Genomic DNA, 23,652 nt, shown 5'->3' on the forward strand with positions numbered 1-23,652 from the left:
CCTGCGGATTCAGCAAGTCGTCCAGACTCTACCAAGGTGCCTGTCGACAACAGACGTAGGCCAGACGTGGATACACGTCTCACCAGACGACTATCACACCCAGTACTTGAACACTCTCCAGGAGGGAGACTTGGAGGAGCACTATTCTTATAAGTCCGCTCTTCGACGATGCGCGCGTGTTCTCCTTATCCTTAGGCGCCAGAAGATGATGCCCTCTGCCACGGTCTCTTCGCACGATGAACCAACAACCACACTACCCCGGGCCCCGACAGCAGCCTTCCTTTGCGAGCGGTGGGCGCGAGGGATCGTTTGGCAGCCAGGATGCCAGGCAACCCGCCCGGGCACAAGATACCCAGTCGCTCGCCGCGCGTTTCGAAGATGAGAAGAGGCGCATCATTGAAAGCTGCTTCCACAAGCGGGACCCTGATGGGATGCAGCTCGAGTCCTACATCACCCATGTCAGGGTCACCGAAGATGCGTCCTACCCGTCATCGCCACCTCCTCCCGACTCGCCTGCGTCGAACAAAAAGCCTAGAGTCATTCTTGTTGCGGTGCGAAGGTCGGGCAAGGTTAGAGTCCACAAAGCACGCGAAAACCCAAGCGGGACGTTTTCAATAGGGAAGACATGGGCTTTGGATGAATTACTTGCAATTACTTCATACTCGTCCATGGTGCCGGCAACGCCGCAACAGCAGATGGAGAAGCAATGGGCAGCCCACACAGGGTTCATTGTCACTCTTGGAAAGCCGTATTTCTGGGCAGCAGACACCGCCAAAGAGAAAGACTTTTTCATCGCCAGCCTTATCAAAATATACCGGAAATACACGGGCGGCCGTGTGCCAGACCTCATCGGCTTTGGGCCACAGGAGGTGACACAGCTCATTGGAACCCCGTCGTCCCAGACTACTCCCAACCCAAATGCCGCATTGTCCCCGAACCTCACACCTGAACGGTCACACAACCTTCCCCCTCCTCCTCCCTCTGTGCCCGCCTTGAGTGCGAACCGGCCGCAATCACCTTATTCCACGGCACAACCACATCCACAGCCACCTCCAAGCAGAGAAGGCAACCGTAGTGAACCGCCAGAGAGGGAACGTCCGGTGCGGCATCAAGGCTATCACATGGTTACTACCGATGGTCCGGGTGATTCCCGCCATTCAGGAAGGTCCGGACGGGATCAGCATATGAATGATGCTCCGCCGCCTCGTGGTCAGCCGTATGGTAGCCATTTCAGGCGAGATGACGGCCGAGCGCCGTCCCTGACGGACAGCCTGCAACCGACAAGCTCGCGGCTGTCAATCAGCCCCAAAGCCTCGCAATCGTCCTTACAGCGCTCCGAGGCTTCCTCTCTCGAACCGCCTCCACTCAGACCTAACGGCTTCGGCGCAGCGAGGAAACAAGGGCCGCCGCCTGGCCAGGACTCAGCCCGCAATGCTGGTGGTAGTGAAAGCTTCAACAAGCGAAGACCGAGTGCGGCCAACAGTGACTATACGTCTCCCGAACCAGTGTCTAGCACCCCAGCGCGCGATTATGAACCGTTGCCTGAGCGTAAGAGGCCAGTCGCAGCTGTGTCAGAATCCAGATCCGACCAACTCGGCCCTCCGAGTCAGGACAATAGCGAGTTTGTCACCCCGGTAGCAACGCCAAGCGCACTGAAAGAGGAGGAAGAACAGAAACGAGATGATGGTTACTTTGCCAAAGAAAAGTCCCAACAGGATCCTGCCAGGCGTGGGAATGCCGTTGCATCAAGTAAGGATGCATCTCAGAACATTACAAATGAACCCTTTACGGACGAGCCAGCAGAAGCGCCAGCTCCCCCCAAGGTGGAAGAAGAGCATCGTCCGGGACTGGGGCCGATGATCAAGAAGAAATCGGAGAAGGATATTGCGAACAGGTTCCGAAAAGCTGCTCTCGCTGCAACAGCCTTCCAACCACGTCAGGGTGGCGCCGCTGCTCGACTGAGAGCACTGCAGGAGAGACAATCCAACGAGCCCGATGGCATCACCAGCGTAGTACCAGCACCTTTGATGAGGGGTATGAGTTCTGATAGTGCAAGGAGTGGCACTCCAGACCTACCAGGGGCAGGTAACGAGAGGAATCAACCTACTCCGCAACCCACACAGAATGACACAGTGCCGAAAGTCCACCTTGAGCGAACGGCAACTTCTGATACCGTTGCACGTTCTGAGACTCCCGCCATTTTGCCCGCTCCGCAGCAACAGGCACCACCCAAGGAGGAAAGGGCACAGTCTCCTGATAAGGGGCGGTCACGCTCGCCGCAGAGGAGGCGTCGGCAAAAATTGGAGGCCGAAGTCGAGAAACATTGCGCGACCTTGGGGATCGATCCTCGAATTTTGGAGGGCCGCGGAGCTGATTTCAATGAGCTTCTGACCGAGTTTGGCTGGGGTGGGAGACTGCCAGGGCAGCAAAAGGTGGAAGATTTCGAGACCGAGATTCGTCGGGAAATCGGTCGTGCCCAGGCAAGCGGTTGGTTGGGCCATTTGGAACAACAAGAAAGTAAAGTGCAAGAATTGGCAAAGGCGTTTGATAGAGCCATTGCAGAGTGTGATGAACTCGATGGTCTACTAACGTTGTATGCCCACGAACTTGATACTCTGCACGACGATATTGAGTATATTGAGGCTCAAGGACAAGGTTTGCAAGTGCAAACGGCGAACCAGAAGTTGCTCCAGGCGGAGCTACAGAACTTGTTGCAGACGCTGACGATATCGTCCGAAGACCTGAGAGCTCTCCGCGCAGCGCCCATTGACAATTTGGACGGCCTGCAGGCAGTGGAGAGTTCTTTGGCACTGCTCTACCGAGCCATGCTGACCATCGATCCTGAAATCCGGCAGAATAAGCTCCGTCAAACTGGGGCTTCTTCGACTCATGGTACAGGATTGCCCGTGTATGCCGACTCTAACACTGACCAAATGCGGGCGGTGCAACAAAAGAAGGAGGAGTATAGACAAGAGAGCATGATGTTCATCAACCGGTTCAACCAACATATGAAGGCTATGTTTCAGATGGCTGAGCAACGAACTAGCGAGGAGGAAAAAGCTAGCGTTTCTTCTGGGACATCTATTGCGCTCAATCTCCGGGCTTACACGGCTTCACGTCAGGAGCTGTGGGTGTACAACGCTATGATGCTCTTCGTGCGGGAGGTCAATCAGTACGAATGGCAGACATTGATCAGCAGCTATGAGATCAGTGTCAAGAGCATCTATCAGGAGCAGTTCCGCGACTTCACCATGAACCTCAGGCGGACGGCCAGGAAGCCGACCGGGGAGGAACAGGAGATTCTGTTCACGCACCAAGAGAAAGAGAAAGCAGAAGAGTCGCTTACTTCCACGGCTGCCCGCAAGCTCACGGTCAGACGGGGTAAAACGGTCAGGACCACTGCTCTGAAACAATCAATGGGTGACAAGAGGGAGGGCAAACCAGAAGCATGGGCTGTGTTTGAGACAGTGCTTGAACAGCAAGCCACGGCTGTTGCCGAAGAGCAAAACTTCATTGTGCACTTTTTCCATCTCGAGTCACAGTCCAACGCCGATTTTGCCGATGTGGTACAATCTCAGCCTCCTGAACAACGGCAGGTGCCCAACCTGCAGGCCAAGCAACCTTACGATCCGGACCGAACCATGGCCAAGGTTGTGCAAAACACCGTCGAGGGTATTTATGGATTCTGGGTCAAGGACCTTCAGGCGTTGGTGGATTGGGTACTACACATGGACCAACTACATGGCGTGGGCGTGCTCGTCGCTCTAGAGCAGTGTCTGGCCAAATATGAAGAGACCAATCAGGAATTCATCACTCGGACGGTACGCGTCCTTCACGAGCGAGTGACGGGACTCTTCCACAAATTTGTGGAAGAGCAGGTCAAAGCGATTGAAGAGACTAAAGTCAAGGTCAAGAAACGTAAGGGGTTGATCTCGTTCATGAGAGTGTTCCCCGAGTTTACTTCGGCGGTGGAGGAGATGATTCCTTCAGAGTCTACTGCCCACCACGACTCGCTCGAGGTGCGCTTCATTGTGAATGATGCGTACACCAAACTGTTGAAGGCGATGTGGGAATCTCTGAGTTTCATCGCCAAGGACCACCCGGCCAGCTCGAGCGCAGGCGCGGCAGGCGGCGTGGTTCATACAGGTGGACCGACGAGCGGAGATCCCGAGGACAAAGAAGCGCTCAACTACCATATCCTGCTGATTGAAAACATGAATTTCTTTGTGGAAGAGGTGAAAACGCACCACAACGTGGTATTGGAAGAGTGGACGGAGCGAGCATCCCGCGACCAACTGACTCATCTGGCTCAATATACCGATGCCGTGATCCGGCGGCCCCTGGGCAAATGGCTGGATTTCCTCGAGAGTACTGAAGCCATGATGAAATCAACGGATTCGAACAATTATGCCGCTATTGCCAATAAACCGAGTCACTCGCGCAGCTCGGCCAAGAAGATCCTGGCCGCATACGACGCCAAGGAGGTGCGCAAGGGCATTGAGACGCTCAAGAAGCGCATCGAAAAGCATTTCACTGACGCCGACGATCCCAGTGGAAGTCTGAGCAGTAGTAGTAGGGCTTTGATCGCCAGGGTCTTTGACGAGTGTTCGACGCGATATGCGCATGCGTACGATCGCATGAAAACGGTGATTGATCGGGTGTATGATTCGAGTCTGGAAATCGAGTGGCGGAAGGAGGATGCTGCCGCCATGTTTAGGAGGTGATAGGTAGCCTTTTGCGAATGCAAGTCGGTTTCATCAGTTTTACCCTTTTTTTTCCTCCCCTTAATGGAGCGGATATTGGCTGTTCTTCGCCAATTAAGTCGTGAGATACCTAAAGGTACTTTACATCCTGCCTGTCTACGGTATTACAGTCTTGTAGTACTCAACTGACGGTCCCCAGCGTGATGCAGCACGTGTGTACCTAGGTAGGATGCCAGTGTTGTTCAAGTTTCGGCCATGCGGCTCAAATGAAGCCGAGTCTTAACGCCGAAAGGACCCATATTCTGTCATGGCCGAATCAAATCGGAGATAATGTCGTCGTATCTCGGTCCTAAGTTTATCTCGTTCCAATACTAGTACATGTTGAAAGCGCACCCCAGGCTGCAGCAAGTGGTCCTCACAAATAAATCGAAACCCATTTCATGTTCAGATATTGCATTCTTCTTCGCCTACCTACTGTACCTACTACTCTCTTCAGTGCTGCCTGGAGTCGCACCTCGACTGAGAACCCGGCGACCGAACCGGAAACCGAATCTGATATCATCATCGCACGCCATCATCTACGTGCCACTTGTCACTGTCACTGGCAGCCTGAGTGTACTGTACGCTCCGACCAATAATCGACTCCGGTTCACACTGCAGCGGCGGGTACCACTAGCCACGCGGCGTGCAAGTGCCAGGCGGCAAATCGAATCAAATCTGATCAGATTAAATCAGCCCTCATCAGATTACGATTACAATAAAATCAGATCAACATCAACACTGCATCAATCTACAACTATCAACGCCGGTCCTCTTCCGCTGTACTGCAGTGAGGTCACAGGTCGGATCTTGTGTTTCGAGTCAGGGCAGTGTACTATACCTACCTACTGTCTTGCGGAGAAGATACGGCGACACTGCACGGAGACAGGATTGACGATACGACAGGATTGACGATCAATCGCTTCATTGCATTTATATCCCCAGTTCCGGTCAGGGCTGCACTGTATTCGAAGGATAGAGGCTGCGCTATCTAATCAATCACCGGAGGGATACTCTACATCCAGATACAGACAACAAGTGTTGCATACAAAATGTCACTCTTTCGCAGCGTGAAATCGCTCATCCACCGCAACCACTCCGACGGTGCCGAAGGGGAGTCCGGTTTCCGCACAGCAAAAACAGAAACCGAACTCTTCCCCCCAACACGGCCCGAAGTCGACGGCGAAGAATGTCTACACGACTGCACAAGTTGCACGACACACTATCCAGCGAAGTTCTCAATTGACGAAAGCGACAAGCTGTACGGCCACGTCAAGGGTTGGAACACGCATTTGATCGTCGGTACAGGCAAAACCGACTGGGTGCGCGACGTGACGGACGAAAAGGGATCTGTGATGCAGGCTGTCGGTAAAGCCGGCCTGGACCGCAAGAACGGCAAGATCATGTTGAGTGCGAGTAATTTGCCTCCAAGTCTTGATCATGACCATCATCATGATGAGGATGTCGAGCCCGGCACCAGTGATTGTTTGTTGTTGCCTGCTTGGGTGGTTATCGAAAAGGTCGCGCCGAGTAAAGTCGAGACGTTGCTCAGGGAGGTGGTGGAGCAGAGTCCGACGAATACTACGCCGTTGAGAAGAGAACAGCCCCAACATCAACAGAGTGGTGTTGGTGTGACCCCTAGTACTGCCAATGGACATGTGTCGGCAGGAAATGAAGAAGTCCATGAACAGCAGCAACACAAACAACAAGAGGATGTGGACGTTGACGTTTCGAAACTACATATCAACGACTCCCTCGAACCCAGATCGCTGCCGGCCACGGTTTCTTCCAACTTTAGGATCAGGCCTATTCCCCACGATTACTTGATTCTCATGTGCAGCCACAAAACCCGCGACGCCCGCTGTGGCCAGTCGGCTCCCCTGCTGCGCAAGGAGTTTGAACGCATCCTCCGTCCTATGGGCCTGTACCGCGATTTCCATGACGATCGGCCCGGTGGGGTGGGTATCTATTTCATTAATCATGTTGGTGGGCACAAGTATAGTGCCAACGTGCTGATTTATCGACGCGCAACTGCGAATGCAGGAGGCCAGAGGCCGAGTCAGAATGCGAACAACGACAGGAATATCGACAAGGACAAGGGCAAGGTTGACAGCAACAGCAACCCGGGGTCCGAGGGGGAGGCTGCCGCCATTCCAAAAGAAGCCGTCCAGCTGATTTGGTTGGCTAGGGTTAGGCCCGAGGACTGTGAGAATATCGTTCGGTATACGATTCTGCAGGGCAAGGTGGTTAAGCCGAAGAGTCAGTTGAGGGCTGGCTTTGATCGGGAAAAGTGTTTGGTTTCGTGGTGATCGTTGAAACTAAAATAAAAGGAGACGAGGGAGTAGCTCGGGCGGACTGGCTGACAATGGTTGACTGACTGACTAGACAAGAGGCTGATGGTGGAAAGGGACGTGGTTTTTATGGTTCTTGAGCGATAGATTGTCACATACGAAGCATGATACACTGGCAGTAGATGGGAAAATTGAATTGCTAATGGTCCAACGGATGCCTGCTATGTAGGGTACTCAAAACACCGGAGGTACAAGTACAAGTAGATGTTGCGCATGCGTACATGCATCGGGTTATAGAAAGATGACGATGAAAACAACAAACGACAACGATAACAGCCACTCTGGCCGAGGGAAATCGGTATCTGTATGATATTGCGAGGGTAGTGTTGCAAGTAGCATGTCACTGCTGAAGGAGAGTGACCACATTTTCAACCCTTTACATACTCCCTCCGCATTGCTTCTACCTATCCTGCACAAAACCTCTTTTTTATTGACAAGTATACATGTTTTTGAATGTTTGATTTTAAATTTGAAATGTAGACAATAGTCTTGGTTTTGCCCGGTGATCATTCCTCGACGAGGATCTCACCACGCCTGGGAATAAGACGTCTCCCTACACACCTTACGGTCCGCCGAACTACAAACCCCGTTCGGAAAGAAAAGACCAGACCGGAACAATTCTCTTGTGAGAAAAGCTCAACGATCGGGGTCTCTTCTTCGTCTCAGGATGAGCTCAAGGCGGACCGGTTCTCCCCCGAAAGGGAGAACAAAAAGGTCTCGCGTTGATCTCAGTTCTGTCGACCGGGAAAAAAGACATTAATGGGAAAGATAATATCTCCGCGCGATGGGCCGATCGTCGCAGCAATCAACCTAACACGCCTTCATGGAAGGCGGAAGGGATCGCTGCGATACAGAACTGTTGTATGGATAAAGAAAAGAAGAAAGGAAAGGAAGGGAAGAGTTGAGGAAGACAAACTTGAAGTCGAGATTTTGATGCCAAGACTTACAGGGCGCTAGACTATAGTAGGTTAAGACTGGAGTTTGCCTCTTGGATTGTGGATGAACGCAGTGACACTGGCGTCCAGGCTGCGGTTCGGGTTCAGCACTGCACTACACTGCACTTAGTACCTACTGTATGCTCATGGACGGGCACCAATACCTAATCGCTTCGCTCTCATCTTTGCCCTCATAACACGGTACTGTATTGTCTGCTTCCTAGACAGGCGGTTGAGATCGGTGGTGCACATACGTTGCCAATATCAGTGCAGTGACTACTACTACCGCCATCATGGCAACTCCCGACATCGAGCAGATGAACAAGCTCCGCAAAAGCCTGGGCTTGCCATTACTGAACGTAAGTGGACAACCTCCACCGAGCGCTGAAGGACCTTCATTCAAAGACCATTCTGCAAGCGACGACAGCGACGAGGAGCCCGCGTCGACCTTGGAAACCCGCGAGGCCGCGGGGTTTGGGAACTGGAAGCGGCTGCAAGACGAAGAAAAAAGACGTCAGGAGCGGGAGAAACGGAAACAACAGATACAAAAGGCCCGCGATGCTGCCGCGAGACAGGCCAAGCTCGTGGGCAAAGGTCTCGGAGACGTGGAAGAGGCCGATGTGGATGCGAAGACCTGGTTGAAAACCCAGAAGAAGAGACAGGCCCAGATCGAGCGTGAACGCGCCGAACGATTGGCCCAGGAACTCGCCGAGCGCGAGAGACAGGCTGCTCTGGAATACTCGGCCAAAGATCTTGCGGGCGTGCAGGTCGCACATGAGATTGGCGAATTCGAGGACGGCGACACCGAACAGATCCTGACGCTCAAGGATACCGAGATCGGCAAAGGTGACGACGATGACGACCAACAAGATATCCTGGAGAATGCCGATCTCGTGGCCAAAGAGAAGCTCAAGGAGAGACTCGAGCTCAAGAAGAAGAGGACGGCTTACGACGTCAACGATGATTCGCAGAGAAACTTGTTAGCACAGTATGATGAGAAAAAACGCAAGGCTTTCACGTTGGATGGCCAGGGTTCGGTTCTCGAGGAGCGCGAGGCCAAGCGTCAGCAGATTGGGGATGTGTTGAAGAATACTGTCAGTCTGGACATCTTGAAACCGGAACCCGTGTCGGATTACATGGAGGTCAAGATCAAGAAACCCAAAAAGACTAAAAAGTCGTCCAAGAGGCAGCGAATTGCAGATATCGACGACGACGAGATCCTCCCCCCTGCACAACAGAATGATGCCAGTAACGGCGATGCCATGGACCTCGATGCCGGCAGACCCGCTCCGCCTCCCAAACCCAAGACTACGGCCGATAATTTCAACGATGATGACGATGACTTGGCCAAAGCACTTGCTAGAAATCGTATGGCCGTGTTGAAGAAGCAGAAGAGGAAGCCAGAAGACATTATCAAGCAGCTTAAAGAAGAAGAGGAAAAGGCACAACAAGAACACCAGCAAGAGGCTGATGTGGGTCTTGTGCTTGACGACACCACGGTGTTTTTGGACAATCTGTCTTCGCGGCCGAGGGAAGAGGAGCGACCGAGGAGGGCCTCTTCGGTCAAGAAGTCGGTGGAACAGCCTGATGATGCTCGTAGCCCTGCAGAGGTCAAGCAGGAAGCCGCAGATGAAGACCACCCCATGGGTGAAGCATACAGCGGCGTGGAAAATGAAGAAGAACTGCTTGACCGGATCAAGCGAGCACGATCTACAGTCAGTCCGGACGTGTCGCACATGGGACTGGACGAAGAAAAGACGCTCGATCAAGGTGTGGGCGCAGCGCTTAGTCTGCTGCGGCAGAGGGGTATCCTCAAGGACACCGATCCGACGGATAAGACGGAACTATACAAGGCTCGACAGAAGTTCATCATTGAGCAACGGTTGCAAGAGGCCGAGAACGAGAGACTGGCTCGTCTGCAGCGTGAGCGTGACAGACAGTCCGGCAAGCTGACGGGCATGTCTGTCAAGGAACGAGAGGAACATGCTCGTTGGCAGAACACTCAGCGCGAACACCAGAGTTCCATTGCGGCCGCAGCCGCCTTCAACCGCGAGTACAAGCCGGATGTTCAGATCAAGTACGTCGATGACAACGGCCGGTTGATGAACGAGAAGGAGGCTTTCAAGCATCTCAGTCATCAGTTCCACGGCAAAGGCAGCGGCAAGTTGAAGACGGAGAAACATCTCAAGAAGATTGCTGAGGAGAAGAAGAGAGAGGCTGCTAGTATCTTGGATAGCAGTCAATTGACCGGCATGAGCAACGCCCAGGGCACTATGGGGAAGAAGAACAAGCAGGCTGGAGTGCGGTTAGCTTAGACAGAGACATGAGGATTGGCCAGTTGAATACCTTGGAAGTTGTACGAATGCTATACCGCGAAAGGTCTTTAGTCTAGCACCTAGCTGGCCTTGTTAAAGAAACTGTCAGCGGTGAGCTGTTGATTGTTATATTGTATTGCCCACAACACCACTGATCAAGCATGCAATGTGTGACTCGGACGTTGTCACTTTACTTGCATGAAGTACTCTAATAATGATAGCCTGCAATGGCGACATACTCCTACAACAATGTAGTGGAACAATGGACCGAACGATGCAGTGGGAAAAGGAGACCCGATGATGCGCGGCTGAACGGAACTGCCTGCACGGCGCAAGGCGCAACAGTTAGGGGCCGGGTATTCTTTTATGCACCCTCAGGCCACGCCTCGAGATGAGGAATACATACGGTACCTGGTACTTGCTCGTGCTACGGACCGAAGGTGTAAATAAAAGCTGTAAGGTCAACAGGTGCAGCATTCCTCTGATACCACGAGTAATTCAAATTATCTCTGTCGTCCAGCCCAGAACTCCAGATACTACCGGACCTCGATCATCGAAACTGTGTGGTCCGGGTTGTTGTCACATGGGGGACAACCGGAGAAAGGGCCGTTTTCCCCGACGTGCATACTGTACAACTGTAGGACTAGGAGGACTCATAGGGCGTCGAAGGTACCGGTGCCACTGTGGTGCTATGTCCTACCTAGTAATTATCACTGCTAGCTTCACATTTGTAGTAGTACACGGTAGACCGCACCAAAGTACAGTATTTTTGACTTGGAGTACTGGAGTATTAGTACCTAGGTAGTAGTACAGTATAACGCGGACTCAAGCGATGTCGGAGACTCGGAGCAGCCCCGACACGATCACAACTGAAAGGGGCTCCTCGGGCTTCTATTATGCCATCAGCGAGCCCAAATAATAATTGTTTTAGCACCATTGCACCGCAACGCGTTCCGGCGGCACTAAGCTTTGCTACCCCAAATAATTGCCCGTATGCACCTTTGATGCTCCCATGAAATAAAGTGTAGACAGACGGCGCAGTTCAGTCATCCATTCACCCATTCCTCACTTCACTCCAGACAACCCGCTGCATCTTTTTCCACCACCACCCTCTTCTCTCGCGTGTACCTTTATTTACCTAATCACACTCGCGGCCGGAAGCTCTTCTTTCTTGTAATCCTGTCCCTCATCGATCTTAAGCGTTACAGTTCCATAATGCTCTCCTCACTCCGACCAGTCGCTCGCTCGGCCGTCCGGCGACAAGGACCATTGTCACAAGCCGTCCGCGCCGTCAACGCCTCGACATGGGCTCATGTTAAGGAAGGACCGCCTGATGCTATCTTGGGCATCACGGAGGCGTACAAGAAGGATCCATTCCCGGAGAAGATTAACTTGGGAGTGGGCGCATACCGTGAGTCAACCCCATCCTACCCCCAATACATACAACTGGGCATCTTCTGCTTTGTGTTGCATGACCAAACACAACACGTAGCAGAGATGTTCCTGCAATTTTGGGCACATTCACAATCGCAACGCCCCTGACCTTCTTTGACCTTCTTCTGTCCCCATGCTGGTGCCTAATCTTCCTCCGATTATATGAGACACAATATGCTAACCACTCCGTCCAACAGGTGACGACAATGGCAAGCCCTACGTCCTTCCCAGCGTGAAAGCAGGAGAAGAAAAGGTGGTGTCGTCAGGCCACGACAAAGAATATGCCGGAATCACAGGTGTGCCTGCTTTCATCAAGGCTGCGGCCGTTCTGGCGTACGGCCCCGACTCGAAGCCCATCAAAGAAGATCGGATCGCCATCACACAGTCCATCTCTGGCACGGGAGCATTGAGAATAGGCGGCGCATTCCTGCAACGTCACTATCCGGGCGCAAAGGCCATCTACATCCCGACGCCGTCGTGGGCCAACCACAAGGCCGTCTTCAGCGACTCCGGGCTCGAGGTCAAGCAGTACAAGTACTACAACAAGAACACCATCGGCCTGGACTTTGAGGGCATGGTTTCGGACCTCAAGGCTGCCCCCGAGGGCTCCATTGTCCTGCTGCACGCCTGCGCCCACAACCCCACCGGCATTGACCCGACTCCGGAGCAATGGCGCCAGATCAGCGACGTCGTCAAGGAAAAAGGTCACTACCCTTTCTTCGACATGGCTTACCAGGGTTTCGCCTCCGGAGACACCGATAAGGACGCCTACCCGGTTCGTCTGTTCGTCGAGCAAGGTCACGGCTTGGCTCTGGCTCAGTCCTTCGCAAAGAACATGGGTTTGTACGGTGAGCGTGTCGGTGCTTTCAGCATTGTCTGCGAGTCCGCCGAGGAGAAGAAGCGTGTCGAATCCCAGATCAAGATCATCGTCCGTCCCTTGTACTCCAACCCCCCCATCCACGGCGCCCGCATCGCCACCGAGATCCTCAGCGACCCCAAGCTCAACAAACAGTGGCTCGGCGAGGTCAAGGGCATGGCCGACCGCATCATCAAGATGAGGGCTCTCCTGAAGAAGAACCTGCAGGAGCTGGGCTCAAAGCATAACTGGGACCACATCACCAACCAGGTAAATCGCCCTCTTCTGCCTCTCTGACCCATCATCCAGACTGGAAAAGCGACGTACCCTACTGCCATGAATATGAATGCTGACATGTGTACTTTCCCCTAGATCGGCATGTTCGCCTACACCGGTCTGACCCCCGAACAAATGGAAAAGCTGGCCAAGGAGCATTCCGTCTACGCCACCAAGGATGGTCGTATCTCCGTCGCAGGTATCACGACCGGCAACGTCAAGAGATTGGCCGAAGCCATCTACAAGGTCACCGGTTAGAGGGGTGTTTGTGCGATTGGGGCGGTCAAGCTGGGCTACGGCAACTGCAACCCAGATCCGAGGCCCAGCAAGGAACCAAGGTGTTGTAGTTAGGGGCGGAACAATCGAGAAGGGAATCCTAGACTGCTTGTATTTTATGCCTATCGGACATCGGGATACGGCGAGGGTCTCTCTCACAAACTCTCCATAACGGAGCGTCTGGGACAGACCATTGAGCAAATCGATCTTGGTCTCTTTAAGCAGAGCTTCTGGCATATGGGCGGAGTAGTTCGTTGCACGACAAAAGCATTATTCTGCTTGCGAGGTGGCTTTCTCTCACGCGCATCGTCAAAAGCTGAGTTAGATAGCAGAATAGACAAGCTGAGCTCAACCCTGGCATACACTGAAACAAACGTCATCTTTGGGAACCAGACTTTGGATAATTACCGCGAGGGTCCAAGCCCGTGCGACTGGTCCAGCTTTCTTCAGTCCAGCACTTTTGATTGAGAATATTCGTTGTTGCTGCACCCAAGAGGTCAGACGTCCGGACCAAGAGGCGCATCAAACCACAAGTATCCTCCAAGAGGAACGTTATGATAATTCTGACCAACCTTCTCTGAGGACGGTATCTGGCGACCCTTGACGCGTGTAAGCCCTCGATGGGAAACAGTGACGAATCCAAGGAAACCAGCACAAGGTATGAGCCCTGTACGTCACCGGCCGACGAGATGCCCTACCACGCAAACATTGGTTCAGTAATAGTACATTTCGAGGCACTATAATAGCGGAAATGACCTGGTAGCATCGATTTGCAACAGTGTGACTGTCTGCCCTGAGGCCAGATACTTGGAGGGAGCTCCCTTCATCGTAGTTATGTGGTTGAGTCCATGAACCAACCCGAAAATCTCCTGTAGCGGTGGGGTTCTGACATTCCTTTCAACGAGGTAGGTCCAGGAGATGGCAGTAATTAGCACCATTGTACCATTGTAGATGCGGTCAGGAGTAAGGGACATGGCGAAGACCTCCTCCTCCGCCAGCAAGATGCATCAGTCGTGAGGCCTTACAGTCAGGGTGGATGATAAAGCTCCTTTGGTTCTATTGTGCTCCATCTCGGCGATGTCCGGCAATCGTGGAGTCCGTCGAGCATCGAGTATGTCTTTGGTAATCGATGCTGGGTTTGTCTCGGATGCTTTCCATCGGACATAATTTCCTTCCGGGTCCCAGTAACCTGTTCAAGAGTAGAACCTTAAACTTTGGTCCGTCTGGATTTCCTTCCCGATTAGCTCAAGACAAAGACTCAACTTGGTGTAATCCTTCATTGGTGACCCGATTTGTGGTCGCGCCCACGCAGCTCGTGCAGTACCTGTTGTATGTTTCGGAGATGTTCGTATTATGGCGGTGATAGGAGACATTGCATGAGTAGTGGCCGAGTATCGCAAGATTCACCCCATCTTCACCATGCAGCGAAGCTAACCTACCTTGGCCTAGAGAGTCGACCGGGCGGGGGCTGCTGGCTGACATCATTTGCTGCTCGGGTGTTTGGCAAAGCCCTAAGTCCATCTCCATCGTCTTCTGAGGTGACGGCTTCGAAGCTGGGGACGGACGGCATGGAGAGGTGGTTGGCGAGGCATTAGTAAACTGTATCGAGCCTACCTCTCCTGAAGCCTCAGCCTCCTCATAGCGATATTGGCAGCTTGACTACGAGACAGGTTCCCATGGATTCTGAGCTGTTGTGTAACAGAGACGACTGCTTGAATGGTTGACAACGTCATCGCACAGTGCCCAGGATTTCGGATCCAGCCCCGAAAATGACGTCGCAACCGGAGAAAAAGGAAGTTTTATAGTCAGCTGCGAAGAGAGGGAGGAGGACAGGTCGAGACCCCTCGACGAGCTTTCTTACCGTTTTCTTCTGCTGACTTCCTGATGGCACGGCATGATGAGGTGCTTTGCTGTCAACCTTGTTGCTCGAGCCGGATGCAGGAAAGTGGCAATCGCTGGGATTTCATTTGGTTGTTGTGCACCCCATCAGCTTCCCGATTCAAGCAATATCAATGTCGATCTTCCGTATAGCCTTGAGAGGGTGTCGCTGGCGGCAGACACCTTGCCCGCGCCCATCTCAGTGCTGTATGCTGTACACCATAACCGGCGACTGATTAGCCGTCGGGAAATGTCTCGACTGCGACCGCCAGTGCAGTTAGACAGCAGGAAAAACAGGGACAAGAGCTCAAATAACACGCTGAACATCCCTCTGGCTCAAGAAACAGCTACTCTCGGACCGGCGAATGGGCCCTTTAGCTTGATTGGGAGCCAAGGCTGGGACCGTCTCCAGTCTTTTAACCTCTAGTAAGCGATAAACGTGCCTGTACCGGTGTAAGCTGGTCAAGACAGGTGGCAGGTTGGCGGACGGAGTTGCAGTGGGACAGGGACCACTGTTGTCAACCAGGTGGCACAATATGGCACGTAAGAGCAAGTATAATAATAATAAGCCCAACTCTTTCAGTGTCTTCTCGACACCCGTTCCTGAAGGTCATATATAATAATGAATGTAGGCGTGTACTTGGCCAGCCAGAGCAGATATTTATCAAACTTCTTGTTCCAGCTTGTTCCACGGTGCACACTGATGGCTTTGGTCTGGTGCGTGCGAGGATAAAAGAGCGCTTGACTCGTGCGGAGGCGCCAGTCTCGGCAACGGGCTCGTAATGAGACTGCCCAGGTTCCCCACCAGATGGACCGTAGCACGGCGTCGGAGTGCACTGTCAAAACTCAAGTTGATCTGCAATAATAACGGGGTGGAAGATCTGAGGTTGGCTTATTCGCACAAACGGGACGCATATCGGAATAAAACTTTTTAAACACAACCCTTGGGACGAGCCGGTTGAACCGATTTTGAGTCAGGGCCCTGGCACAAGACGAGGATTAGGGTCGCTCTGCCCCTCGGCAGCCCTGGTCGAGGGGTCACTTGGTAGTGGTAGTGGCAGGCCTGCAAACTAATGTACAGTAAGCTTAAGGTATGATCAACACCAAAGCCATGCGAGTCTGTTCGGGGCGTTGACCTCCCCTCAGGCCAGCTCTTGGTGTTATCTGTAGCAATTCAGCCTCAATGAACTCAAGCATAAGGAGGTAGCAAGCACACAAGTAGCTCAAGGCTCAGCGTGATATACAAGTTTTGTAGTAAAAATGTGGTGATAATGAAAAATGACACACTGGCCGATAGTTGCAGGACTCGGAGCGGGCTGATGCTGATCTGCGGATGCAGCTGCATTACCACGACGTCGGCCGTACGTCACTTCCTTCTCTGGGAATCTTAAGGGACCCAAGGGACCGAACTAGGGGCTCAAGGGACCACTTGCTGCCACTTTCTGCCACCTACCGCCGCTGCCACCGCCCGCTACTGAGCCTTAACACTCCCTAACACTCCCTATAACCTCACCTGCGCTGTCCCCCTCCACCACGCCGCCGCCGCCGCCAGAATCTCTCCCCAGCTCAACACAAAAACCCTCCGCTTGGCGATATTGTTATCTTTTCTCTAGAACTGAAGCACGGTACAACACAGTTGCTTCCGCAGACTGATTGGTCTACCCAAGTTACAGACCGACCTTCTTCATACGACCGGTCGTATCCGTACATTCATCGCACTGCAACACTCTTGCTCGCGAGACCAGCATATCCTTGTCTCGAAGGTGGGTAGTCCCAATTTCATCTGTATTTAGCACCGGCCGCGAAAGAGGGACACTTCAGGTGTCAATTCCACTGGCATCTTCAGCTCTTTTTCACTGAGCTAACGCCATGATGACAGGCAGTAAATACACGGTCGACCTCCATATTGAACTCGCCCTCCTCTTCGTCCATACCTGACCTCCTTGGTCTGGCTACTTGAGGACGTTTAGGACTCTTTGTGCCCGAAGCCGTCCGGGCTTGTGACGCCGGCAGCCGTATCCTCCCAATTCCTTCCACCACCTTGCACAGAACCCGCCAAGATGTCTGAAGAAGTGAGTGAATCCCAAAGAGCGCAGTATTGTCTCTGCAGGTGTCATCATCAATGATGTGGCGGCGTCGAATTTATGGAGAATGGTGTGTATGCTGACTGTGCTTCACCGCAGGGAGATTTCGACTTCGGCGACAATGTCGACAGAGCCACATTTGAGCAGATTCTTGACATGGACGAAGAGGATGCGCGCGAATTCAGCAAGTCAATAGTATTTGGGTTTCTTGAACAGGCAGAACAGACGTTTGTCAAGATGGATGCCGCCATGTGAGTGGAACTTTCCCTTCCTTCCCGGGTCTCTTTGTCGTATGATCAACGATGGATGGCATGCAAAGACTGACACTCTTACTGCGCATAGGGAAGAGAAAAACCTCGAGGAGCTCTCAAGTCTGGGCCATTTCCTGAAAGGTTCCTCCGCCACGCTTGGCTTCACCAAGGTCAAGGACGAATGCGAAAAGATCCAACATTATGGGCACAAGAAGAACGAGACGGGCGAGTCCGACGAGCCAGACGAGGAGAAGTGTCTCCGACTGATCGGCGAGAGTATTAAGGAAGCTAAGCAGGCCTATGAAGTCGTTAGCAACCTTATGAACCGATTCTACGCCGAAACGTAGTCCCTTGGTTCGACTCGTTGAGCCACGAATGGACTGCTTTTACTCCCGATAATATGACACGACATGACTTGCGATAAAAGTACACTTGGTACCAAAGGGGGCGCTTATGATGTCTGGCGAGCGACATTGTCCGCAGTGGCTGGTCTCGATGCCTTTCCGACATATGTGCGATTGCATGAGTTAGCACGGTGGAAATGCCTCGATCAGAGGGTTGCTCTCCCTCTACACAATGTTAGACCGATGAGTTCAGATTTGATGTTTCTACAGACCAGACTTGGGTTGGACTGACAGTACAGATTCTCTTGCGTTGTCGCTGAAAGTCCCGAAATGCAATTAATACCTTATACTTGCACCCTGACTTGTCCATCCATTCTGTGGGCGAGTGTTGAGGCTACTGTTTCATACCATTCCGTACTCTGTTTGGTTTCGCAGATGTCTATTTCTCAGCTGCTTGTTCTTCTTTTGGTCTGATGATTATCAATCCAGTTTGGAACCGTGTGATTAACGTTTTGGTCCAATGTTAACCTATTCATACAGGACCTTGTCCCTACTTAGCTCGATCTTCTCCTAGCCACACTGTTGATCTGTGGGAAGGGTATCCAATTCCATTACACCAATAATCTCACAAATTTGGGTAGGTACTTTAGCCTACCAACTCGAAGGCCGACTCCTTCGGAAGCGCCTTCGACCTCAACCAGAAGTTCGGACCTGGCCCGTCTATTGTTCCAGTCAACTGACCAAATCATCCTGTCCACTCCGAACCCCCTGCCACACTGTTCTGCGGCATTCGAGCTCACACCGCTTCCCCCTTGAATGGTTGACCCCTCCCCACCACAGAGCGTTTCATGCTTTCTTGTCCCTCTTGTCAGCAGCAGACTTGTCCTTGTTATCGTTATGAAGTTGCGGAGGAGGACGGCGGATGTTCTGGGAGCGCGTGGCCATATGTGCTCGCGGCTGTCTTGGCACATTGTCAAAGTTGAATCGACCTGCTGCTCGTGCTGCAGCCGGGCTCATATTCATGCTTGCAGCAGTGATAACTGGCGCCCTGTAGGGAGAAATAAATCCACCGAATGAAACTGGTTGAAGTTGTGGCAATGCTGCTCCACGTGGTGATGCCGCCGCCGACAAAATGCTATTCATGCTGCGTCCACGACGATGACGAGCTCTGCCGCTGCCTGGAGTTTGAACGGGACTCACGAAGGGTTGAGACAGACGATGACCATGACCATGATTGTGGCCGAGGCCGACGCCGACGCCGTGACGGCCGGGACTGAGATTCAGAAAGGCAAGATTTGGTGGTGGATATGGCTGGGGGTGAGGTGGAAAGTACCCATGCAAGTTTGTATTGGGGCTGCCGACGATGAATCCGTGTCCTGCGCCTATGCCTGCACCTGCACCTGCGCCGATCAAGTTGCCGAATCCGAATCCGGGGATTGGAGCAGTAAAAGCGCCCTGTTGGGGAACAAATCCATAGCCAGGAATGGGAACAGGAACAGGAACAGGAACGTGGGCTTGAGGAGATGGAACGTTGTATGCAGGCAACGACGGCAGTGGCATAGGTCTGTAGGCATATGGCGATCCCATGTTTGTCATGCGTGCTGGAGTGGCATATCCGACGACGGCAGGGCTATGATGAAGGGTTGGTCCACTGACACCTTGTGCTGGACGAGGCGGTGTCGCTGCGCAGCTTGGACTTCCTTGTTCTGCAGCAGCATTGTTGGCAGCGTCGACCAGTTCTAGACGATGGAGAGGATTGTTCCACGGACTACCCTGCACTGGCAAACCGTGTTGGTCTGCTGCAGGTGGTGTTCTCGTGGGTGATCGAGGTGCTGCTTCAAGTTGTTGTTGTGGATGTTCTTGTTCTTGTTCTTCCTCCTCCGCGGTCGCATCGCCTGTGTCCTCAACTGTGTTTGAAGGTTCACCAAAGCCGGCGCGATATTCGACTGGAATCGGATCAAAGTCTTCATCCTCCATCATCAGAGCGCGCACTTGTTCCTCAGTCCACTCCTCGCGAAGGATGATAGCTGTAGGGTCTTGCTCTGGAGTCATGGTAGGTGCACCGATCTCAATTTGGTTCTGGACTGGTGAGTGGATCTGAATCTCTCTTTGTTGATGGCCCGCGTCTGCGTCTGTGTCTGTTGCTGCCGCTGCTGGTGTTGATGCCAACATTGATGTTGATGCTGTAGTAGGAGCAAGATATTGTTGCCAAGGGGACAACCGACGCGCTGCTGGTGTGCAAGGTGGTGAGTTCAAAAGAGCAGCAGAATTCGCAGCCAAAAGTTGTTTTGGAGGAGAAGACAGATCGGAAGGAAAAGACACTATTGTGCTTTTGTGTTGACGCGGTCGCGGGAGCAGTGTATTTTCCTGTTTATTAGCAGCGTCTACTACACGCGGCACTAACAGTGAGGGTGAATACTTCTTCATGTGGTTGTCACTGTCGCGCTTCCATTGTTTATGTTGATGCTGTGGTGATGGTGATGGTGGTCTACCATGGCCAGCGGTGGTTGGCATCTCTTCTGCCGCTGTGTCTCCCTCCCCTTTTATCTCTGCTTCTATCTCTGTCTCTGAGAGACCTCTAGAGGAGAATGAGAAAGAGCTGCTAGCCCTGCTCCTATCTCTTAGGAGGCCTCCAAAGGTATCGAAGGAAGAGCTGCTGCTGCTTCTGCTGGCTCTGGGGAGGCCTCCATAGGAGTTGGAGGAAGTGCTGCTGGTCCTGCTGCTATCTCTTGGGAGGCCTTTAGAGGAGAACGAGGAAGAGCTGTCAGTACTGCTGCTATCTTTTGGGAGGCCTCTAGAAGAGTCGGAGGAAGAGCTGCTGCTACTGCTGCTATCTCTTGGAGGCCTCCAGAGGAGTCGGAGGGAGTGCTGCTGCTGCTGTATCGGGCCCAGGCGGGAGTCCCCTATCGATGGCGGCATCAGATATCCACTGCCAATGCCCGGGGCGTCTTACATTGTCAAGATCGGCCAGGGGAAACGAACATTCGCTGCTCGAGAGACTACTTCTATCTGCATCGTACTCCGAATTTGCAACTGCAGGAGCAATTGACGGGTCTGATCCCAAAGCATGCGATATATGAACCGCTTGTCCGGCGGGCATCTGCATTTCCAAGTCCATACTCTTCTCCATTAAGCCAGCAGCGCTCGAATTTTCTTATGCAAAAGATGCCCAACATCAGCAGGTTGTGACGCTCTCTCGGTTGGCGAGGGGTTGGGAGTACGGTATTCAGTCTGGTTGGAGTCGCTGCTGGTGATATACGGTTCTGGCTCTGTCTCTTCTGCTGCGGCCGTCATGGCCACTGCCAACAATCGCAATGCTGGTTCCCTGTTCCAATCCGCTTCCAGTTCGATGGCGTTGTCCGAGCTCCTCCTTTGTCTTTCCTGATCTTCTTCCGCCCTGGCTGTGCCGGCATGCTGTTGATGATCTCTCTCTTCTTGCTCGGTCGCACCACCCACGTGCTGTGCTGTGGCATCGTGCCTTGCAACTGGCATATATGAGGAAATAGTCTGCCGAACTCTGTACAGCCCTGGTACGGGTCTATATCTACCGGGGGCTTGTGAACGTGCCGGAGGCATACTTACTGTCGAGTTTGGTTTCAGGCATGTGCACTGTGTTTGGAAGACGGGAGAAATATGTCAGAAAAGCAGCAGCGGGCTAGAAGAGCAAGAACACAAGAGGCAGGTGAGTGTGTTTCAGGGAATGGAACTCTTGGATGGTTAGATGCTTTGCCCCAACTCCTTGAGCAGAGAAGTCGCAAACGCGGAAGGCCTTGTTGGGGGCCCAAGGAAGAAGACAGGAGAATAAGAAACAATTGCGAGACGACAGATACAGACCTAGAGGCGTGCGGGCTGGAGAGATGAGCAGCTCACGACGTGCTAAGAAAGGGGGTGCTGACGAACGCCGATGCAGGGCAGCGTTCAAAGAAGATAACTTAACTATCCCTACCACCAAGAGAGGCTCGCTCTCATCGCAACAATAATGTCTGTGAAGGGGTTGGTTGCATGACGGACATGCTTATTAGCGTCGTCGTTGTTGTTGTCATTGTTGTTGGCGCAAGAGCAAGGCTGAGCAGCCCCTTTTTCTCCTGTGCGGGCAAACAAAACCAACCAATACAGCAAACTTGTGGTACCAGTGCTGTGAGCAATGACCTGACCCTGACCGGCCGAGCCTGAATGGTGAACACAAAGCAGATTTCAGGCCAAGGACACCAGCCATCAAGCATCACAACACCCGCTGCCAGTGAGAGTGGATAGCGAGTGCTCAGATCTGCAACGGCAATGGCAATCATTCCTTCTTATAACTCTTTGCACGGGATATTCAAAATCAACGTTGATAAATGCAACATAAGGGAAGAAAAAAAGGTTTCGTGGCTTGATAGTAACCATAGTGATGTCCTAGGTCCGCAAGGCTGGAGCTACAGGTACCTAGGTACTATGATTGCCACCTATCATCATCACCTTTATCCTTGTCGTATGAGGAGGCACAGTAGCAGTTCCTTTTTGAACTCCTGGTGATGCAGTAAGGCGAACAAAAGACACATTGTGCTGCACAGCGTGCATGATCAAGGAGAATGAAAGGATTCAGAATAAACTCAGTGGTCCTGGAATCAGGAACATGACTACAGGTAAGCAAACCAGGGGCATCAGCTGAAGCTTCAGGGAAAACAGATAGAAATAATGAGGCAGCTACAAGGCAAGATGTTCAACAATGCTATACCTGCGAGCATAATAATGGGTGGGTTTGATCCTTATTTTTATTCGCACGAAAACATACCTTACGTTCAAGTTGCTCGATCTCGATCTGAATGTACTCGCTCCCCCCGACAAGGCAGGTAAAAGCAGAATAACAAAGAAATAATCAATAGTCTTAGCGTACCCCTTTCCATACCTGAGAGCCATAGGGACACATTATTGTACTACGGGCCCAGAATAGATCCGCCAGATCTACACTATCTACAGTAGTTCAACCTGCACAGTGATGCGATCTCAAGTACCTGGCAAAGTACAATGTATGTCCTTCGGGTGCGTACCGACGTTGAGCGGGAACATGAACCTAGAAGCCTACAAGAAGAACAAAAATTACTGGAGACAAGATGCGCAAGTTTCAAGTCTTCGCTCATCACTCCGCCGACGAGTCTTTCTCCATACCTGCAACTACAAGCCTCCTCGTAGAAGACGAGTACAAATGAAATACTGTCAGCGAAAGGAGTTGTCCCCCACCATGCCATCGTTGCTCTAAACGTACCTACCTATGCAGGTACTTGGAAGAACTTGAACTCGAAGCGGGGGTACTTTTTCCATCTTGAAACGTTGACAGGTTTCTGGAGCCACTGCATATCATTCATTTGATGATCAGATAAATCATGATCGATTGAATCGCACCTCGAGAACGAAGATGAGGGGCAAAAAGGAAAGACAAGCAAATACCAGGTACCGCTGTCTGTATGTACGTACAACGTAAGTAGAGACTAGTAGGGCGAGGAGGGGACCTTTTTATCCTCTTTACCCTGATTCAAGTTTTGCTTCGATGGCGATGGGCGATGGCGATGTCTCGGATATAGTATTTCCATGTACCTATACTGCTACAGACAGTACTGCACCTACGGCATACCATCTTGGGTTTGGTTTGGGCCCTCAGCTTTTTCACTTCGCTTGTACGGCAGAACAGACCGGCTCGGCTTGCAGTGGAACAGCTGTAGGTAGTTACCCTTACTAATAGTAGAAAGTGTGCAGTGGCTTGTCGGCTTGTTCGGCAGGCTTGCCGCTTTCTCGCTTGCGGCATGCCACTGCAGTGCAGGGCCACAGCTTGCAAGGATCAAGTTGCTTGCATTATGCAAGTCATCACTCCTGATCGTCGGCCTCCAGCAGCTCCACTTTACTACTACTACTACTACTACTACTACTACTACT

The 23,652-nt window shown here is 52.3% G+C and overlaps 8 protein-coding genes across 8 annotated transcripts; 7 read left to right on the forward strand and 1 right to left on the reverse strand.

Annotated features, from left to right (window-relative positions):
• Positions 1 to 3: 3 nt before the first annotated feature.
• Positions 4 to 4,761, forward strand: HMPREF1120_08236 (uncharacterized protein). The gene has a single exon (XM_009162481.1). It carries the CDS (start codon positions 237 to 239, stop codon positions 4,722 to 4,724), a length of 4,488 nt encoding a protein of 1,495 aa, XP_009160729.1. The 5' UTR covers positions 4 to 236; the 3' UTR covers positions 4,725 to 4,761.
• Positions 4,762 to 5,097: 336 nt separating this feature from the next.
• Positions 5,098 to 7,451, forward strand: HMPREF1120_08237 (uncharacterized protein). The gene has a single exon (XM_009162482.1). It carries the CDS (start codon positions 5,795 to 5,797, stop codon positions 7,049 to 7,051), a length of 1,257 nt encoding a protein of 418 aa, XP_009160730.1. The 5' UTR covers positions 5,098 to 5,794; the 3' UTR covers positions 7,052 to 7,451.
• Positions 7,452 to 8,097: 646 nt separating this feature from the next.
• HMPREF1120_08238 (uncharacterized protein) lies at positions 8,098 to 10,632 on the forward strand. The gene has a single exon (XM_009162483.1). The coding sequence runs from the start codon at positions 8,322 to 8,324 to the stop codon at positions 10,341 to 10,343; it is 2,022 nt and encodes a 673-aa protein (XP_009160731.1). The 5' UTR covers positions 8,098 to 8,321; the 3' UTR covers positions 10,344 to 10,632.
• Positions 10,633 to 11,273: 641 nt separating this feature from the next.
• Positions 11,274 to 13,579, forward strand: HMPREF1120_08239 (aspartate aminotransferase). The gene is made up of 3 exons (XM_009162484.1): positions 11,274 to 11,754; positions 11,975 to 12,903; positions 13,006 to 13,579. Exons 1-3 carry the CDS (start codon positions 11,559 to 11,561, stop codon positions 13,165 to 13,167), a joined length of 1,287 nt encoding a protein of 428 aa, XP_009160732.1. The 5' UTR covers positions 11,274 to 11,558; the 3' UTR covers positions 13,168 to 13,579.
• Positions 13,580 to 14,826: 1,247 nt separating this feature from the next.
• HMPREF1120_08240 (uncharacterized protein) lies at positions 14,827 to 15,801 on the forward strand. The gene has a single exon (XM_009162485.1). The coding sequence runs from the start codon at positions 15,080 to 15,082 to the stop codon at positions 15,488 to 15,490; it is 411 nt and encodes a 136-aa protein (XP_009160733.1). The 5' UTR covers positions 14,827 to 15,079; the 3' UTR covers positions 15,491 to 15,801.
• A 1,322-nt stretch (positions 15,802 to 17,123) lies between these two features.
• On the forward strand, positions 17,124 to 17,745 carry HMPREF1120_08241 (osomolarity two-component system, phosphorelay intermediate protein YPD1; the record flags this gene model as incomplete). The annotated part of the gene is made up of 3 exons (XM_009162486.1): positions 17,124 to 17,135; positions 17,247 to 17,398; positions 17,490 to 17,745. 3 exons carry the CDS (start codon positions 17,124 to 17,126, stop codon positions 17,743 to 17,745), a joined length of 420 nt encoding a protein of 139 aa, XP_009160734.1.
• Positions 17,746 to 18,900: 1,155 nt separating this feature from the next.
• On the forward strand, positions 18,901 to 19,485 carry HMPREF1120_08242 (uncharacterized protein; the record flags this gene model as incomplete). The annotated part of the gene is made up of 1 exon (XM_009162487.1): positions 18,901 to 19,485. One exon carries the CDS (start codon positions 18,901 to 18,903, stop codon positions 19,483 to 19,485), a length of 585 nt encoding a protein of 194 aa, XP_009160735.1.
• A 1,386-nt stretch (positions 19,486 to 20,871) lies between these two features.
• Positions 20,872 to 21,346, reverse strand: HMPREF1120_08243 (uncharacterized protein; the record flags this gene model as incomplete). Its single annotated transcript, XM_009162488.1, has 2 exons — positions 20,872 to 21,227; positions 21,325 to 21,346. The coding sequence occupies 2 exons, from the start codon at positions 21,344 to 21,346 to the stop codon at positions 20,872 to 20,874; spliced, it is 378 nt and encodes a 125-aa protein (XP_009160736.1).
• Positions 21,347 to 23,652: the final 2,306 nt, after the last annotated feature.

The sequence above is a fragment of the Exophiala dermatitidis genome, assembly GCF_000230625.1.
Source record: "Exophiala dermatitidis NIH/UT8656 unplaced genomic scaffold supercont1.7, whole genome shotgun sequence".
In the NCBI taxonomy this organism is placed as follows: domain Eukaryota; kingdom Fungi; phylum Ascomycota; class Eurotiomycetes; order Chaetothyriales; family Herpotrichiellaceae; genus Exophiala; species Exophiala dermatitidis.

Excerpts from the sequence above, each read along its gene's own strand:
- HMPREF1120_08236 (XM_009162481.1), top strand. The coding sequence starts at position 237 with ATGAACCAACAACCACACTACCCCGGGCCCCGACAGCAGCCTTCCTTT.
- HMPREF1120_08237 (XM_009162482.1), top strand. The coding sequence starts at position 5,795 with ATGTCACTCTTTCGCAGCGTGAAATCGCTCATCCACCGCAACCACTCC.
- HMPREF1120_08238 (XM_009162483.1), top strand. The coding sequence starts at position 8,322 with ATGGCAACTCCCGACATCGAGCAGATGAACAAGCTCCGCAAAAGCCTG.
- HMPREF1120_08239 (XM_009162484.1), top strand. The coding sequence starts at position 11,559 with ATGCTCTCCTCACTCCGACCAGTCGCTCGCTCGGCCGTCCGGCGACAA. Across the intron at positions 11,755-11,974 it reads CTTGGGAGTGGGCGCATACC|GTGACGACAATGGCAAGCCC; the intron begins GTGAGTCAACCC and ends TCCGTCCAACAG. Across the intron at positions 12,904-13,005 it reads GGGACCACATCACCAACCAG|ATCGGCATGTTCGCCTACAC; the intron begins GTAAATCGCCCT and ends ACTTTCCCCTAG.
- HMPREF1120_08240 (XM_009162485.1), top strand. The coding sequence starts at position 15,080 with ATGATGAGGTGCTTTGCTGTCAACCTTGTTGCTCGAGCCGGATGCAGG.